General features: G+C 37.9%; 1 protein-coding gene across 1 annotated transcript; it reads left to right on the top strand.

Annotated features, from left to right (window-relative positions):
* Positions 1 to 3,749: 3,749 nt before the first annotated feature.
* LOC132563174 (L-fucono-1,5-lactonase-like) lies at positions 3,750 to 11,790 on the top strand. Its single transcript, XM_060227929.1, has 8 exons — positions 3,750 to 3,801; positions 5,717 to 5,878; positions 8,327 to 8,403; positions 8,649 to 8,806; positions 9,070 to 9,117; positions 9,372 to 9,488; positions 11,188 to 11,254; positions 11,500 to 11,790. The coding sequence occupies exons 1-8, from the start codon at positions 3,750 to 3,752 to the stop codon at positions 11,686 to 11,688; spliced, it is 870 nt and encodes a 289-aa protein (XP_060083912.1). The 3' UTR covers positions 11,689 to 11,790.
* The last annotated feature ends 7,916 nt before the right edge of the window (positions 11,791 to 19,706 follow it).

Genomic DNA, 19,706 nt, shown 5'->3' on the forward strand with positions numbered 1-19,706 from the left:
CACACCAGTAGGTTAACGTTAACACCACATCAAACCAGTAGGTTAACGTCAACACCACATCACACCAGTAGGTTAACATCACACCACACCACACCAGTAGGTTAACGTTAACATCACACCACACTATACCAGTAGGTTAACGTCAACACCACATCACACGAGTAGGTTAACATCACACCACACTACACCAGTAGGTTAACGTTAACATCACACCACACCAGTAGTTTAACGTGAACATCACACCACACCAGTAGGTTAACGTGAACATCACACCACACCAGTAGGTTAACGTTAACATCACACCACACCAGTAGGTTAACGTTAACATCACACCACACCAGTAGGTTAACGTTAACATCACACCACACCAGTAGGTTATCGTTAACATCACACCACACCAGTAGGTTAACGTTAACATCACACCATACCAGTAGGTTTACCTCACACCACAACAGTAGGTTAACGTTAACATCACACCACACCAGTAGGTTAACATCAACATCACATCACACCAGTAGGTTAACGTTAACATCACACCACACCAGTAGGTTAACGTTAGCATCACACCACACCAGTAGGTTAACGTTAACATCACACCACACCAGTAGGTTAACGTTAACATCACACCATACCAGTAGGTTAACATCACACCACACCAGTAGGGTAACGTTAACATCACACCACACCAGTAGGTTAACATCACACCATACCAGTAGGTTAACGTTAACACCACACCACACAAGTAGGCTAACGTGAACATTACAACACATCAGTAGGTTAACGTTAACATCACGTTACACCAGTAGGGTAACATCACACCACACCAGTAGGTTAACGTTAACATCACGTTACACCAGTAGGGTAACATCACACCACACCAGTAGGTTAACGTTAACATCACACCACACCAGTAGGTTAACGTTAACATCACACCACACCAGTAGGTTAACATCACACCAGTAGGTTAACATCACACCACACCAGTAGGTTAACATCACACCAGTAGGTTAACATCACACCACACCAGTAGGTTAACATCACACCAGTAGGTTAACATCACACCACACCAGTAGGTTAACATCACACCAGTAGGTTAACATCACACCACACCAGTAGGTTAACATCACACCAGTAGGTTAACATCACACCACACCAGTAGGTTAACATCACACCAGTAGGTTAACATCACACCACACCAGTAGGTTAACATCACACCAGTTGGTTAACATCACACCACACCAGTAGGTTAACATCACACCAGTAGGTTAACATCACACCACACCAGTAGGTTAACACCACACCAGTAGGTTAACATCACACCAGTAGGTTAACATCACACCAGTAGGTTAACATCACACCACACCAGTAGGTTAACATCACACCAGTAGGTTAACATCACACCACACCAGTAGGTTAACATCACACCAGTAGGTTAACATCACACCACACCAGTAGGTTAACATCACACCACACCAGTAGGTTAACATCACACCAGTAGGTTAACATCACACCACACCAGTAGGTTAACATCACACCAGTAGGTTAACATCACACCACACCAGTAGGTTAACATCACACCACACCAGTAGGTTAACATCACACCACACCAGTAGGTTAACATCACACCACACCAGTAGGTTAACATCACACCAGTAGGTTAACATCACACCACACCAGTAGGTTAACATCACACCACACCAGTAGGTTAACATCACACCAGTAGGTTAACATCACACCAGTAGGTTAACATCACACCACACCAGTAGGTTAACACCACACCAGTAGGTTAACATCACATCACACCAGTAGGTTAACATCACACCAGTAGGTTAACATCACACCAGTAGGTTAACATCACACCAGTAGGTTAACATCACACCAGCAGGTTAACATCACACCAGTAGGTTAACACCACACCAGTAGGTTAACATCACACCAGTAGGTTAACATCACACCAGTAGGTTAACATCACACCACACCAGTAGGTTAACATCACACCAGTAGGTTAACACCACACCAGTAGGTTAACATCACACCAGTAGGTTAACACCACACCAGTAGGTTAACATCACACCAGTAGGTTAACATCACACCACACCAGTAGGTTAACATCACACCACACCAGTAGGTTAACATCACACCACACCAGTAGGTTAACATCACACCAGTAGGTTAACATCACACCACACCAGTAGGTTAACATCACACCACACCAGTAGGTTAACATCACACCAGTAGGTTAACATCACACCACACCAGTAGGTTAACATCACACCACACCAGTAGGTTAACATCACACCACACCAGTAGGTTAACATCACACCACACCAGTAGGTTAACACCACACCAGTAGGTTAACATCACACCACACTAGTAGGTTAACATCACACCAGTAGGTTAACATCACACCAGTAGGTTAACATCACACCAGCAGTAATTAACAATATTGGACATATCTATGTAGAAGTAACACTTTTCGTAAATAAATGATAACAGCCTGAACTGTCGCTCTTTCATTAAATTTGTCCTTTTCATTCGTCCATCAATGTCATCTGTAAACTGTAAATACTGATATGACCTTCAGTGTTGTACTACTTATTTTATATGTATCCAGTAAATACACTCAGTAATAATATAATATTGACTAACTACTGGTGGATATACTCAATTGATTTCACTTTTCAGTTGCTGGGTATTTCTGTGTATGTAAAGAGTAACGTTATTTTGCAAAAAACAAGATAACGATCATATCTATACGGTTCTGGACCAATAACCAGGTACATATATATTAATTGTTTTGCACATTGCACATTATTTCATCGTTGTGTAAAAATAAAAACACGTCCAAATTATGTTCCGCTATGTTGAATGTCAATGTTAATGAAAACTACATGTATGGTTGTTGGTTAACTCATATTTCCGCAACTGTGAGTCGATGTTTCAGTAAATTTAACAATCTGTTCCATATTCCAATTTTTGTTCCATAATGTAGGAGACTTGAAAACGAAGTTTATCATCATACTTTAACGGGCGTGATATATCTGAGATTCTATTTCAATTAATTACACCTGTTATCAAGAGACTCAGCTTCTGTACCGCTCACCTGGATGAAGAAGGCTCATGGTTAAAATAATGACCACGATTCTCTCCCTTTTTAAAGATGACCCATTTTAGAACTGAACATAAAACAATGAATCAAAACATGTAATATATTTTGTCAATTTCATAGTATCAGAAAATAACCCCCCACCCCGGGCTTCTGGGGCGAGACTCCATATATTCCAAACCACTGTGACAATTGTTTCACCACCGAAAACCCAAAAGTTCGTAACAAAGGGACAAGACCCAGGGTGGCGCAGTTGTAACGCACTCGCCTTTCACCTAACCGTCAGTGGCTCGATTCCCAAACGGACACATGGTTTTTCCCTGGTTACTCCAAGACTCCTGGCGTACTTATATTCGGGCCACCAAGAGTTATTACATTATGAATGTGTTTATCTCTTGAAGGCCACTTAGGCCTCGGTGAAACATTTGATCTGGCGGCCACCATATAAATACAATGGTGACGTCCGCCGTACGGTTATCATGTAACACTGACAGTAACTCATTTCTTACATATACCTACATATACATGTTTATCAAGTGGAACGAAAACAAATAGTTATATCAAGTGTCGTGTCACGGCTAGCATCATTTCAATCCACGCTATAGTCACATATTCAATGAGGTCAAGCGATAACAACACAAACATGGCTGCCTCGGACATCGGTGGGCAGAAGGGATATGTGGATAGCCACTTTCGTAAGTGTCAATGATTATAACAGTGGGAGAGGTACTGTGTATACACGCTATGACTACAACAACAAATATCATTTACCTCTTTGTTTATATGTTAGGTAAAAAACTTCCTGATTTATCATTGAGCTAAAGTTGTCAAGATGTAGGTCGATCTTAATCACGTACGTTTTCCAAATTATAGATCTATATAGTAGACTATTGATACAGTTAAGTGACACGTGAAATAATCACATGTATGTCAGCATCAGCAGCATGATTATTATCATCATGTTTATCAGTGATACAACGGCCACGTTAATTTTCTTTATAACAACGTATACAGCAGGACTTTGACCGAAGTAAACATAGTTTGTCTTCTCGAGTTATTTCCCTTCATACTGCTTTTGTTTTTATGCATATCTATTAAAACTTTCGTCGGACCATGACAGAAAATCAACTTGTGTAGCGTATTGTTGTTAATGTATTCGTGCACTCCCTTCTTGTCAGACTTATCTTCTGATTGTTTACGTGTACCAACGTGCTATTTATAATTCTAATCAAAATGTTTAATGACACATATATAGACGTAAAACGTATAACTATTTTAACGCAAATGATAATAATTTTGGATTTTAACATTAAATGCCATTGTACTCTCACGAGTTCAAATAATTTTCTTTGTCAATTTTATAATATCACTTTTTTTATTATCCCATTGGGTCTGTTGGTCGGATGTGATGTAGGACCAATATTTCCGCACGTGTCGTTGCTCACTTCATATATTTTACATGATTATGATACCTCGGGTATATACCAGTTTCAGGGTTGGCCAAAGTCATTGCTACTGTTTTAAAATAATTCTCGTGATCATTATAATGATTACATTCCTTGTGGGAGTTGTGATAAAACTTACACAAACATGTATATAAGCGACCATGACAGTTCGGAAAACATTGAGTTTGAGGGCTTTAGGGTCAAGGTCAAGGTCAAGGTTACCGCTGATACTATTTATAGAAAATCTTTGACAGCGCTTAGATAGGTTATCGTTTCCAGTTTTATAAAATCATCATCAGCACTCTCACGGCTGTCCGTTTGTGATGCCTTGTTACGTATTTGTATTGTCTCATTAGCCATTCAATGTCTGGGCATTTTCAAATATAGGTGAAGTTAAAAAAGGGTAAAACTACTCAACATCGCCATATAGAGAGTCAAGGAATATAGAACTCAATGACATGGAACATTTCTTTCGACAAAGAAAAACATCTTTTAAAGAAAAGAAATCAATACTTAAAACAAAACAAGGCAAAACTATGATGTTTCAAAGGGACTAGAAATGTGAGATATTAAATTCAAAACTGATGAAAAAAAGCATTATAACATTTAAAATACTGTTAAAAATTGGGTACTTTCTATAAATTATGATTTTTAAAGTTTGCATAATAAAAACAATCATAAGCGACCCAACTCTAATTCGTATCATTATCGTTTAGAGAGTGTAAACAATGTCTTTGCGCATACAGTTTTAGATTCAGATTGATTCAAATTCATTTATTTCGCTCTGTCACGCGTATATTGTGAAACAAGAGTCATTTTACAAAGAAAGAATTGAAACATGGCTGGCAAATTAAGTTTTGGCTAATAACATAATTATATATATTAAGACATAATATCAAAACAGAGATGGGAGGTAGACACAACAGTGGGTGTCGACTAGCGATAGTTTGAAGCTGATAATCTTTATCAATATCTCTTAGAGTATGCTATACTTTTTGAAGGGTCTAAAGAAATCAAAAGCATTCGAAAAATAAGGAACTCTAACCATTTAGTCACTTTAAGTTTTATTTGGCGTTCCAGTGAGATAACACTACATCCTAAGTCAACAATAGTGAAGTAGTATATAGCCAATAACAATGTCAAAAAAAAAACATTTTATTTTCAGACATATGGGATTTACAGAAATTCGATTATCCATGGCCAACGTCACAGGAAGGACCCATTTATCGTAATGTTAGCCCCAAGGAATATGTTAATAGCTTAAACGGTACTCCGGTCAGACATGGTGTATTTGTCCAGTGTCTAAACGGAAATCCGGAAGAATCCAGTGAGTATGGTTTATAGATAATGCAAATATACACGTTGGATGCTTCTTGTCTCTCTAGCTTGTTATCTGATAAAGGGGTGTATGTTGGGGTAGAAAAAATGAAAACAAAATGTCTGAAGTCATATCCTGCCGATAAATTAAACGTTTCGATTGTAATGATAGAAATCTGAACATGCGTCTTTTAATAGTTTGCAAAAGAAATATCCAAATGTTTGGAACTATCTTTTTGCGCGGAGCAAATTATTCGGCGTACGTCATCAGGCAAAATTCAACGTAACACGTCAACGTCAGGTAAACAGAAATGAACAACAAAATTATTGAAGTTTTCAATCAGTGTTGTAGGATAGATTGAATACTGTGTCATGGTCAGTGTCTTAAAATATAAGCATCTTTTTTTCCACTCAGGTGAGAAAGACAAAAGTGACTCGCTAGAAGCTCGCCACTTCTGTCTTTCTTCACCCTCGCCAAAATACAGTATATATATTTAACACACTGACCATGTATCCTCTATATACAATGTATCTGTGTTTCCAGTTTCCCGACCGTCCCTATTTATTTTTTGCCGACCATCATTGTTTATAACATTTTAGTAAACAAATATAACTCTAACAACTCTCTTTTGAATTTGCTCATGTTTTGTTTGCTGGCGATCCCAAGAATTAGTAGTATACTGAGGCAAATATACATACAATTTATATGTCATACATCCTCGCGGCACCTTTACCACTGTTTAGGAACTACACCGGATATAGTTATCAGGCGAAGTGGAAACCTGGATAACACATGAGGACAGGAGGTACGTGTATCCAATATTTACCATGTTAAATGATGTTGTATATAGTTGATACTTTACACATGTGTTTCTAAGGAGTTCAGCTGCTAATACTGATAGTAAAACATATGTTGTTTTTAGCATATTTAGTTATGTGCACATGGGATCGAATTTCACAAATTTCGATTAGGGATCGACTGTCACAAATTTCGATTAGGAATCGACTGTCACAAATTTCGATTAGGGATCGACATTCACAAATTTCGATTAGGGATCGACTTTCATAAATTTCGATTAGTGTTCGACTTTTACAAATTTCAATTAGGGCACTTCTCTTGAAAGCATGCACTCCTAAAAACATTTCTAGAATATGCCTGTGGGATTTGAATCAGTGTCTGGTATGTCTGCGTGTGACTTAAGAAATAGAGAAGACCATGCTATTCCTCACTATCGCTTTAGTCTTACTATGTCTATTTTATACCAAATTCCTGTTGTAATTTATGGAAAAATTTGCCATCAGATAAAGAAATTGCACCACTTTGTAACAATCTGAAAATTCTGTTAAACCAATTAAAACAGACACAGGAAAGAACGACGTTTAAAAAAATGGGAGAAAGGAAAGTGAACATAATACATTGTCATATACGTGAAACTATTAGGAAGCTTACTTATGATTTATTCCGAGTCAATTTTATTGGCAATTCGTCCTCTCGGTGTGGTTATAATAAAGAGGACGCCAAACATTTTATTTTTCATTGTCCAATATATAATGTAAAAAAAAAAAAAAAAAAATACAATGTTTAGACACTTAATAGGATATACCAATATTACACATGAAAGCATTTTCTATGGTGATAAGTATGTTCAGAACCTTATTGTTGATAGTAAAAGATTTGTCTAAATACTGGTGGATAAATGGTGTCATATGCTTAGTTGTGGACTTCTAAACATTACTGTTCGATGTCTGACTCTCCTTTTCTATTCTGTTTTTTTTTTCGTTCTGTTCTAAAAGTTCTAAAACATTGTAAAATATACGTTGTACCGATTATTTTAAGGTCATTGTTATTGCTTTGCATTTGTATACTTGTATTTTGGAGAGGACATTGATAAGTTGTGATATATTTCGTCCGATCCATTTATAGACTATTGTGCAATAAAACGTGTTTAAATTCTAACATACCTGACACATGGGTATAAGCCATTCCCGAAACAATATGTGGTACTTGAAAAAAGTTACTGTCAAAGGCAAATAAATATTATATTTCTTAAAAAAGCCGTCTCTACTAGTAGAAACCGGAAATACGGAAACACAGATATATTTTGACCTAATTAGTTTTAATGAGGACATATTCATACCTATACGTGTGATATTAAAATGTGTACCTAATACTATAAGCCAAAATGGTCAGTGAGGTAAGCTCCGATCCTCATCATAGCAATTTCAGAAAAAAATATCTGTTTCTAATGGGATTAATGGCCCGGTGTAAAAATAGAGACCTGCCTACCTGTTACCAATCTGTCCCAGACTGCACTGCCGTTTAAAACGCAGGTTACCTCACTAGCCTCAGCTAACGGGAATGTCGTTTAAGTCAAGTGGTACAGTGTCATAGAAATATGTATTGTGACAGTAACGAACGACAACTCTGTCATTTAACTTACTTTGTACATATTCACAGAATGGGTTATGGACCAGGCGAAGTCATATCCGGAAGTCAAAGGCGTTGTTGGAGGCATTGACCTAACAGATCCAAACGTATATTCCTATTTCATAAATTTTGCCCCCCCCCCGCACTTTTTTTAATTCTATTACATTGTTAACAAAAGCATTGTCATTGACCCATTCAGATTTTCTTAATGGATAGTTATATCACTTTATCCGAGAAAAGACTTTCCGAAGTATTCGAGGTAAAACCTGTCTTGGAATTTTCCACAAAGTTACCAGATTCTGGATTTGTCGAGGTTACCTAAATCGTGTCTCAATCGTTTCATTGTTAACAGTTACGCGAGACCCTAACAGACCTCAGGAAGTATCACTTATTTAAGGGAGTCCGACACATTCTTGACATGGAGGACCCTACATGGATCACACGTGATGACGTTCACAAGGGGCTGACCGTCCTGGAAGAATTAGGGTTGACCTTTGACCTGCTATTGAGGTACTACATATGTGTTATATACGGCCATACGTACCGTACTTACACATACTTATACGTTTTCTGTGGACGCCATTCACTCTGAACTGATCTGCTTGAGTACATTTATAGTGTATATCGAACTTACCGTTTATAGCAAATGTCCTTTGTAGTGTATTCATAATAAAATCCAAACAATTAAAAAAAGGATAGAAAAAACAAAAATAACGGAAAACTGTTATGACGTCATCATTAGCTATATATCCTCTCCGTTGGTTTCGTTTCAGGCCACATCATTTGTCTTACATACCAGGAGTGGTGGCAAAATTCCCCAGGTGAGCTTCATTACAGTATTAAATTCCACATATTCAATCCATCACTGGAAATATGTAAAATGTAATGTAAAAACATTGTATTTGATAATACCTTGAAACCCGGACTTAATATCCACTAAAGCAAAAGAAAAAATAATAATTAACAAGTTTTGATAAAATTACTTGTTAAAAACCAATAACTTGTTGACTGAGCTGACACTTGTACACGCACATGGTCATTTTGATAACATTTTTATTTGCTGGATTATTTTCAGACTTAAAATGGTGGTAGATCATATAGCGAAACCGTACATCAAAGACAAGAAGATTGACCAGTGGAAACTGGACATGTCCGAGATAGCCAAACAAAGTGACAACCTGTATTGTAAAATGTATGTTGTTAGGATACTGAAATCATTGTCTTAGTTCTAAAATCAATGTATAATTTAATATATATAGTTACCCCGTCTATGATTTAGCGTTAACCTGTCTGTGATGTAATGTTACCCAGTCTATGATTTAGCGTTAACCGGTCTGCCATGTAATGTTACCAATTCTATGATTTAGCGTTAGCCTGTCTGGTATATATAGTTACTCTATTAGGGATATATAGTTACTCTGTGTGGGATACATAGTTACTCTGTCTGGGATATACTGTTACTCTGTCTGGGATATGTAGTTACTCTGTCTGGTATATTTACTCTGTCTAGAATATATAGTTACCCTGTCTATTATATACAGTTACTCTGTCTGGGATATATAGTTACTCTGTCTAGGATATATAGTTACTCTGTCTGGGATATACTGTTACTCTGTCTGGGATATGTAGTTACTCTGTCTGGTATATTTACTCTGTCTAGAATATATAGTTACCCTGTCTATGATATACAGTTACTCTGTCTGGGATATATAGTTACTCTGTCTGGGATATATAGTTACCCTGTCTGGAATATATATTTACTCTGTCTAGGATATATAGTTACCCTGTCTAGGATATATAGTTACTCTGTCTAGGATATATAGTTACCCTGCCTAGGATATATAGTTACCCTGTCTGGGATATATAGTTACCCTGTCTGGGATATATAGTTACTCTGTCTAGGATATATAGTTACCCTGCCTAGGATATATAGTTACCCGGTCTGGGATATATAGTTACCCTGTCTAGGATATATAGTTACCCTGTCTGGGATATATAGTTACCCTGTCTGGGATATATAGTTACCCTGTCAAGGATATATAGTTACTCTGTCTAGGATATATAGTTACTCTGTCTAGGATATATAGTTACCCTGTCTGGGATATATAGTTACCCTGTCTAGGATATATAGTTACTCTGTCTAGGATATATAGTTACCCTGTCTAGGATATATAGTTACTCTGTCTAGGATATATAGTTACCCTGCCTAGGATATATAGTTACCCTGTCTGGGATATATAGTTACCCTGTCTGGGATATATAGTTACCCTGTCTAGGATATATAGTTACCCTGTCTGGGATATATAGTTACCCTGTCTATGATATACAGTTACTCTGTCTGGGATATATAGTTACTCTGTCTAGGATATATAGTTACCCTGCCTGGTATATATAGTTACCCTGTCTAGGATATATAGTTACCCTGTCTGGGATATATAGTTACCCTGTCTAGGATATATAGTTACCCTGTCTGGGATATATAGTTACCCTGTCTGGGATATATAGTTACCCTGTCTAGGATATATAGTTACCCTGTCTGGGATATATAGTTACCATGTCTAGGATATATAGTTACCCTGTCTGGGATATATAGTTACTCTGTCTAAGATATTTAGTTACCCTTCCTAGGATATATAGTTACTCTGTCTGGGATATATAGTTAACCTGTCTGGGATATACTGTTACTCTGTCTGGGATATATAGTTACCCTGTCAGGGATATATAGTTACTCTGTCTGGGATATATAGTTACTCTGTCTAAGATATTTAGTTACCCTTCCTAGGATATATAGTTACCTTGTTTGGGGTATAAATTTACCCTTTCTTGGACACTCCGTCATCTCATGTTTGATTCGTTATTACACGCTTTGTGTCTGTGATATTCACACTTAGATCTGGCCTCGTGACAGAAGCTGACTGGAATTCATGGCAAACCGAAGACTTTGTTCCTTACGTTCAGGTAAATATTCTATATTGTACAAGACTTATTGACGCGCAATGAAAAAATCCAGTATAATAGCAAAACTATGTATCACGTTGTTTATTGAATAAAACATTTTAATACCAGTTTCCCGTCTTTTTCGCGAAGGAAAATACTATCTTATCAGAATATCGAAATTAGAATTTCGCGTTTCGTTTTTTCAAAAAAAAAAAAAAAAACAAACAAACAAACAAACAAAGATACACATGAATTGTATTTTCCAGCACATCTTATCGTGTTTTGGAGTGGACAGAGTGATGTTCGGGTCCGACTGGCCAGTGTGTACCCTGACTAAGGCTTCATTTAACGACGTGTACGATCTGTTTAACAGACTTATCAGCTCGTTATCAGTGGAGGACAAGGTCAAGGTGTTACGTGATAATGCAAAGGATTTCTACTCACTCGATATATAATATTCCTTACAGACATACTCGGTTGTGGACAGTTTCTGAAATTTGACCCTTCTTATTGCAGCAGATATTTGTTCATAACAATCTTTGTAGAAAGGTCTTCCATTACAGGATAAAAGTCGTTTTGATACCTCGCTGTGTTAATGATCAACTGATATACAGAAGTAATGATATTCATGTACAATTTCTCTGTAGGTCACGCATTTAGAACAAAATGTTGTAATACAGGTATCGGTGACATCATTTTCTTTTCCACGAGTGGTAATGTTTTATTTAACATACACACCATTGACACGTGGGCCGATCGTAGGGGAGTTAACTCTTACACATGAATGAAAACCAAAGGGAGATAAGTACACAATCCCTATCTAGAAGTTATAGTGTCTATTTGTTCATGATTGTCGTAATATTTTTAATTAACTTCAGTTTTGTTATCCTTCCTTGGTACATGAAGCTGTCCAGTTCTGATATATAGAATTACCGTTCCTACACGTGACCACCACCTGCTCTGCGTGAAACTGCGTTGTTAAAACGTTACCATCGAATCTGCACGTGCATGGCGTTAACAGTTCTATTTCTACATTTCATTTCTGCTACATTGTTTATAAATTATCACGAAAACTGATTATTTCTGTAATAATTCAAATCAACATTACTTTTATATGGAACCTAAAACACTACACAACGGTAACATATGTGTTGCGAGATTTAAAAGGAATATTTCTCTTGTCAACTATTTCGTTTTACATGTGTTTTCAATTTTATCTTACTGAACTGGAAATCAAAAGCGGACCAAATTATTCAGAAAGATGAAGGCAGAATTCCAGAAATTAATACTTTCATTTAGGAATGTCTGCAGTATCTTCTTCCTGGCGTGAAAAGCATTGTCGAATAAAATCTAGAGCCAACACTCCCGATATTACTTTACACGACGTGAAGCACGATCGCGATATTATCCGAATTTTGTTTAGAACAGAATCATTTTTACATTAAGTTGAACGCACAGCTGGCTTTCAGTTCTGCAATACAAAAAACAGCCTTATCTAAATTAAAGATCGGAACGATATTTGCAAATTACTGAGTGTATCACATCAGTAAATATTTCAATATTTTTATAGCATACCTTAAAACTGAAACACTTGTGAATGGTTACAGGCAAACCTTGAGCAATATAAGTCGATCGGCGGACAAAGGTCATTTTATCAGTACATCCTATGTCATAAGGTTGTTTTATGTTTGTCCATGACACTGTGTCAAAAGGATATTTTGTTAACATCCACAGTACCGTACAAACAGTGTCATACCGTTATTTTGTCTACATCCACAACACCGTACAAACAGTATCACGAGGTTGTTTTGTCTACATCCACAACACCGTACAAACAGTGTCATACCGTTATTTTGTCTACATCCACAGTACCGTACAAACAGTGTCATACCGATATTTTGTCTACATCCACAGTACCGTACAAACAGTGTCATACCGTTATTTTGTCTACATCCACAACACTTTACAAACAGTATCATACCGATATTTTGTCTACGTCCACAACACCGTACAAACAGTGTCATACCGATATTTTGTCTACATCCACAACACTGTACAAACAGTGTCATACCGTTATTTTGTCTACATCCACAACACCGTACAAACAGTGTCATACCGTTATTTTGTCTACATCCACAGTACCGTACAAACAGTGTCATACCGATATTTTGTCTACATCCACAGTACCGTACAAACAGTGTCATACCGTTATTTTGTCTACATCCACAACACTGTACAAACAGTATCATACCGATATTTTGTCTACATCCACAGTACCGTACAAACAGTGTCATACCGATATTTTGTCTACATCCACAACACTGAACAAACAATGTCATACCGATATTTTGTCTACATCCACAACACCGTACAAACAGTGTCATACCGATATTTTGTCTACATCCACAGTACCGTACAAACAGTGTCATACCGATATTTTGTCTACATCCACAACACCGTACAAACAGTATCATACCGATATTTTGTCTACATCCACAGTACCGTACAAACAGTGTCATACCGTTATTTTGTCTACGTCCACAACACCGTACAAACAGTGTCATACCGATATTTTGTCTACGTCCACAACACCGTACAAACAGTGTCATACCGATATTTTGTCTACGTCCACAACACCGTACAAACAGTATCATACCGATATTTTGTCTACGTCCACAACACCGTACAAACAGTATCATACCGATATTTTGTCTACATCCATAGTACCGTACAAACAGTATCATGAGGTTGTTTTGTCTACATCCACGACACCGTACAAACAGTGTCATACCGTTATTTTGTCTACGTCCACAACACCGTACAAACAGTATCATACCGATATTTTGTCTACATCCACAGTACCGTACAAACAGTGTCATACCGATATTTTGTCTACGTCCACAACACCGTACAAACAGTGTCATACCGTTATTTTGTCTACATCCACGACACCGTACAAACAGTGTCATACCGTTATTTTGTCTACGTCCACAACACCGTACAAACAGTGTCATACCGATATTTTGTCTACATCCACGACACAGTACAAACAGTGTCATACCGATATTTTGTCTACATCCACAGTACCGTACAAACAGTGTCATGAGGTTGTTTTGTCTACATCCACAACACCGTACAAACAGTGTCATACCGTTATTTTGTCTACATCCACAACACCGTACAAACAGTGTCATACCGTTATTTTGTCTACATCCACGACACCGTACAAACAGTGTCATACCGTTATTTTGTCTACGTCCACAACACCGTACAAACAGTGTCATACCGATATTTTGTGTACATCCACGACACCGTACAAACAGTGTCATACCGTTATTTTGTCTACATCCACAACACCGTACAAACAGTGTCATACCGATATTTTGTCTACATCCACAACACCGTACAAACAGTGTCATACCGTTATTTTGTCTACATCCACAGTACCGTACAAACAGTGTCATACCGATATTTTGTCTACATCCACAGTACCGTACAAACAGTGTCATACCGTTATTTTGTCTACATCCACAACACTGTACAAACAGTATCATACCGATATTTTGTCTACATCCACAGTACCGTACAAACAGTGTCATACCGATATTTTGTCTACATCCACAACACTGAACAAACAATGTCATACCGATATTTTGTCTACATCCACAACACCGTACAAACAGTGTCATACCGATATTTTGTCTACATCCACAGTACCGTACAAACAGTGTCATACCGATATTTTGTCTACATCCACAACACCGTACAAACAGTATCATACCGATATTTTGTCTACATCCACAGTACCGTACAAACAGTGTCATACCGTTATTTTGTCTACGTCCACAACACCGTACAAACAGTGTCATACCGATATTTTGTCTACGTCCACAACACCGTACAAACAGTGTCATACCGATATTTTGTCTACGTCCACAACACCGTACAAACAGTATCATACCGATATTTTGTCTACGTCCACAACACCGTACAAACAGTATCATACCGATATTTTGTCTACATCCACAGTACCGTACAAACAGTATCATGAGGTTGTTTTGTCTACATCCACGACACCGTACAAACAGTGTCATACCGTTATTTTGTCTACGTCCACAACACCGTACAAACAGTATCATACCGATATTTTGTCTACATCCACAGTACCGTACAAACAGTGTCATACCGATATTTTGTCTACGTCCACAACACCGTACAAACAGTGTCATACCGTTTTTTTGTCTACATCCACGACACCGTACAAACAGTGTCATACCGTTATTTTGTCTACGTCCACAACACCGTACAAACAGTGTCATACCGATATTTTGTCTACATCCACGACACAGTACAAACAGTGTCATACCGATATTTTGTCTACATCCACAGTACCGTACAAACAGTGTCATGAGGTTGTTTTGTCTACATCCACAACACCGTACAAACAGTGTCATACCGTTATTTTGTCTACATCCACAACACCGTACAAACAGTGTCATACCGTTATTTTGTCTACATCCACGACACCGTACAAACAGTGTCATACCGTTATTTTGTCTACGTCCACAACACCGTACAAACAGTGTCATACCGATATTTTGTCTACATCCACAACACCGTACAAACAGTGTCATACCGATATTTTGTGTACATCCACGACACCGTACAAACAGTGTCATACCGTTATTTTGTCTACATCCACAACACCGTACAAACAGTGTCATACCGATATTTTGTCTACATCCACAACACCGTACAAACAGTGTCATACCGATATTTTGTGTACATCCACGACACCGTACAAACAGTGTCATACCGTTATTTTGTCTACATCCACAACACCGTACAAACAGTGTCATACCGATATTTTGTCTACATCCACAACACCGTACAAACAGTGTCATACCGATATTTTGTCTACATCCACAACACCGTACAAACAGTGTCATACCGATATTTTGTCTACGTCCACAACACCGTACAAACAGTGTCATACCGATATTTTGTCTACGTCCACAACACCGTACAAACAGTGTCATACCGATATTTTGTCTACATCCACAACACCGTACAAACAGTATCATACCGATATTTTGTCTACATCCACAACACCGTACAAACAGTATCATACTGATATTTTGTCTACATCCACAACACTGTACAAACAGTATCATACCGATATTTTGTCTACGTCCACAACACCGTACAAACAGTGTCATACCGATATTTTGTCTACGTCCACAACACCGTACAAACAGTGTCATACCGATATTTTGTCTACGTCCACAACACCGTACAAACAGTATCATACCGTTATTTTGTCTACATCCACAACACTGTACAAACAGTATCATACCGATATTTTGTCTACATCCACAGTACCGTACAAACAGTGTCATACCGATATTTTGTCTACATCCACAACACTGAACAAACAATGTCATACCGATATTTTGTCTACATCCACAACACCGTACAAACAGTGTCATACCGATATTTTGTCTACATCCACAGTACCGTACAAACAGTGTCATACCGATATTTTGTCTACATCCACAACACCGTACAAACAGTATCATACCGATATTTTGTCTACATCCATAGTACCGTACAAACAGTGTCATACCGTTATTTTGTCTACGTCCACAACACCGTACAAACAGTGTCATACCGATATTTTGTCTACGTCCACAACACCGTACAAACAGTGTCATACCGATATTTTGTCTACGTCCACAACACCGTACAAACAGTATCATACCGATATTTTGTCTACGTCCACAACACCGTACAAACAGTATCATACCGATATTTTGTCTACATCCACAGTACCGTACAAACAGTATCATGAGGTTGTTTTGTCTACATCCACGACACCGTACAAACAGTGTCATACCGTTATTTTGTCTACGTCCACAACACCGTACAAACAGTGTCATACCGATATTTTGTCTACATCCACGACACAGTACAAACAGTGTCATACCGATATTTTGTCTACATCCACAGTACCGTACAAACAGTGTCATGAGGTTGTTTTGTCTACATCCACAACACCGTACAAACAGTGTCATACCGTTATTTTGTCTACATCCACAACACCGTACAAACAGTGTCATACCGTTATTTTGTCTACATCCACGACACCGTACAAACAGTGTCATACCGTTATTTTGTCTACGTCCACAACACCGTACAAACAGTGTCATACCGATATTTTGTGTACATCCACGACACCGTACAAACAGTGTCATACCGTTATTTTGTCTACATCCACAACACCGTACAAACAGTGTCATACCGATATTTTGTCTACATCCACAACACCGTACAAACAGTGTCATACCGATATTTTGTCTACATCCACAACACCGTACAAACAGTGTCATACCGATATTTTGTCTACATCCACAACACCGTACAAACAGTGTCATACCGATATTTTGTCTACATCCACAACACCGTACAAACAGTGTCATACCGATATTTTGTGTACATCCACGACACCGTACAAACAGTGTCATACCGTTATTTTGTCTACATCCACAACACCGTACAAACAGTGTCATACCGATATTTTGTCTACATCCACGACACCGTACAAACAGTGTCATACCGATATTTTGTGTACATCCACGACACCGTACAAACAGTGTCATACCGTTATTTTGTCTACATCCACAACACCGTACAAACAGTGTCATACCGATATTTTGTCTACATCCACAACACCGTACAAACAGTGTCATACCGATATTTTGTCTACATCCACAACACCGTACAAACAGTGTCATACCGATATTTTGTCTACGTCCACAACACCGTACAAACAGTGTCATACCGATATTTTGTCTACGTCCACAACACCGTACAAACAGTGTCATACCGATATTTTGTCTACATCCACAACACCGTACAAACAGTATCATACCGATATTTTGTCTACGTCCACAACACCGTACAAACAGTATCATACCGATATTTTGTCTACGTCCACAACACCGTACAAACAGTATCATACCGATATTTTGTCTACGTCCACAACACCGTACAAACAGTGTCATACCGATATTTTGTCTACGTCCACAACACCGTACAAACAGTGTCATACCGATATTTTGTCTACGTCCACAACACCGTACAAACAGTATCATACCGATATTTTGTCTACGTCCACAACACCGTACAAACAGTGTCATACCGTTATTTTGTCTACATCCACAGTACCGTACAAACAGTGTCATACCGATATTTTGTCTACGTCCACAACACCGTACAAACAGTATCATACCGATATTTTGTCTACAACCACAACACCGTACAAACAGTGTCATACCGATATTTTGTCTACATCCACAACACCGTACAAACAGTATCATACCGATATTTTGTCTACAACCACAACACCGTACAAACAGTGTCATACCGATATTTTGTCTACATCCACGACACCGTACAAACAGTGTCATACCGATATTTTGTCTACATCCACAGTACCGTACAAACAGTGTCATACCGATATTTTGTCTACATCCACAGTACCGTACAAACAGTGTCATACCGATATTTTGTCTACATCCACAGTACCGTACAAACAGTGTCATACCGTTATTTTGTCTACATCCACGACACAGTACAAACAGTGTCATACCGATATTTTGTCTACATCCACAACACTGTACAAACAGTGTCATACCGATATTTTGTCTACATCCACAACACCGTACAAACAGTGTCATACCGATATTTTGTCTACATCCACAACACCGTACAAACAGTGTCATACCGATATTTTGTCTACGTCCACAACACCGTACAAACAATGTCATACCGATATTTTGTCTACATCCACAACACCGTACAAACAGTGTCATACCGTTATTTTGTCTACATCCACGACACCGTACAAACAGTGTCATACCGATATTTTGTCTACATCCACAACACTGTACAAACAGTATCATACCGATATTTTGTCTACAACCACAACACCGTACAAACAGTGTCATACCGATATTTTGTCTACATCCACGACACCGTACAAACAGTGTCATACCGATATTTTGTCTACATCCACGACACCGTACAAACAGTGTCATACCGTTATTTTGTCTACATCCACAACACCGTACAAACAATATCTTTAGGTAGTTTTGTTTTCGTCCATGACACCGTACAATTATTATCATCAAGTTTGTAATCAACAAAGCTAAGGTGTTTTTATTCAGAAAGTCTGTTTACCAATGATTTTAACGAGATAATTTTCATCTGTTCCTCAGGACGTATGCATGCATTACTGATACAAATCGTTCTTATATTTGTATTTAGAGATAAATATGTGGCGGGAGGGGTGGGCGTGTAATTACATATAGTCAATCTAATGTCTTTCTTTTCATACATGTTCACAATGGCTCAATAAATGTAAAGACAAATGAATGAAGTTCGAATTTATTTTGTATCATATCACTTGAAA

The sequence above is a fragment of the Ylistrum balloti genome, unplaced genomic scaffold (genome assembly GCF_031769215.1).
Source record: "Ylistrum balloti isolate Yb309-2 unplaced genomic scaffold, AGI_CSIRO_Ybal_v1 Utg371622, whole genome shotgun sequence".
NCBI lineage: Eukaryota > Metazoa > Mollusca > Bivalvia > Pectinida > Pectinidae > Ylistrum > Ylistrum balloti.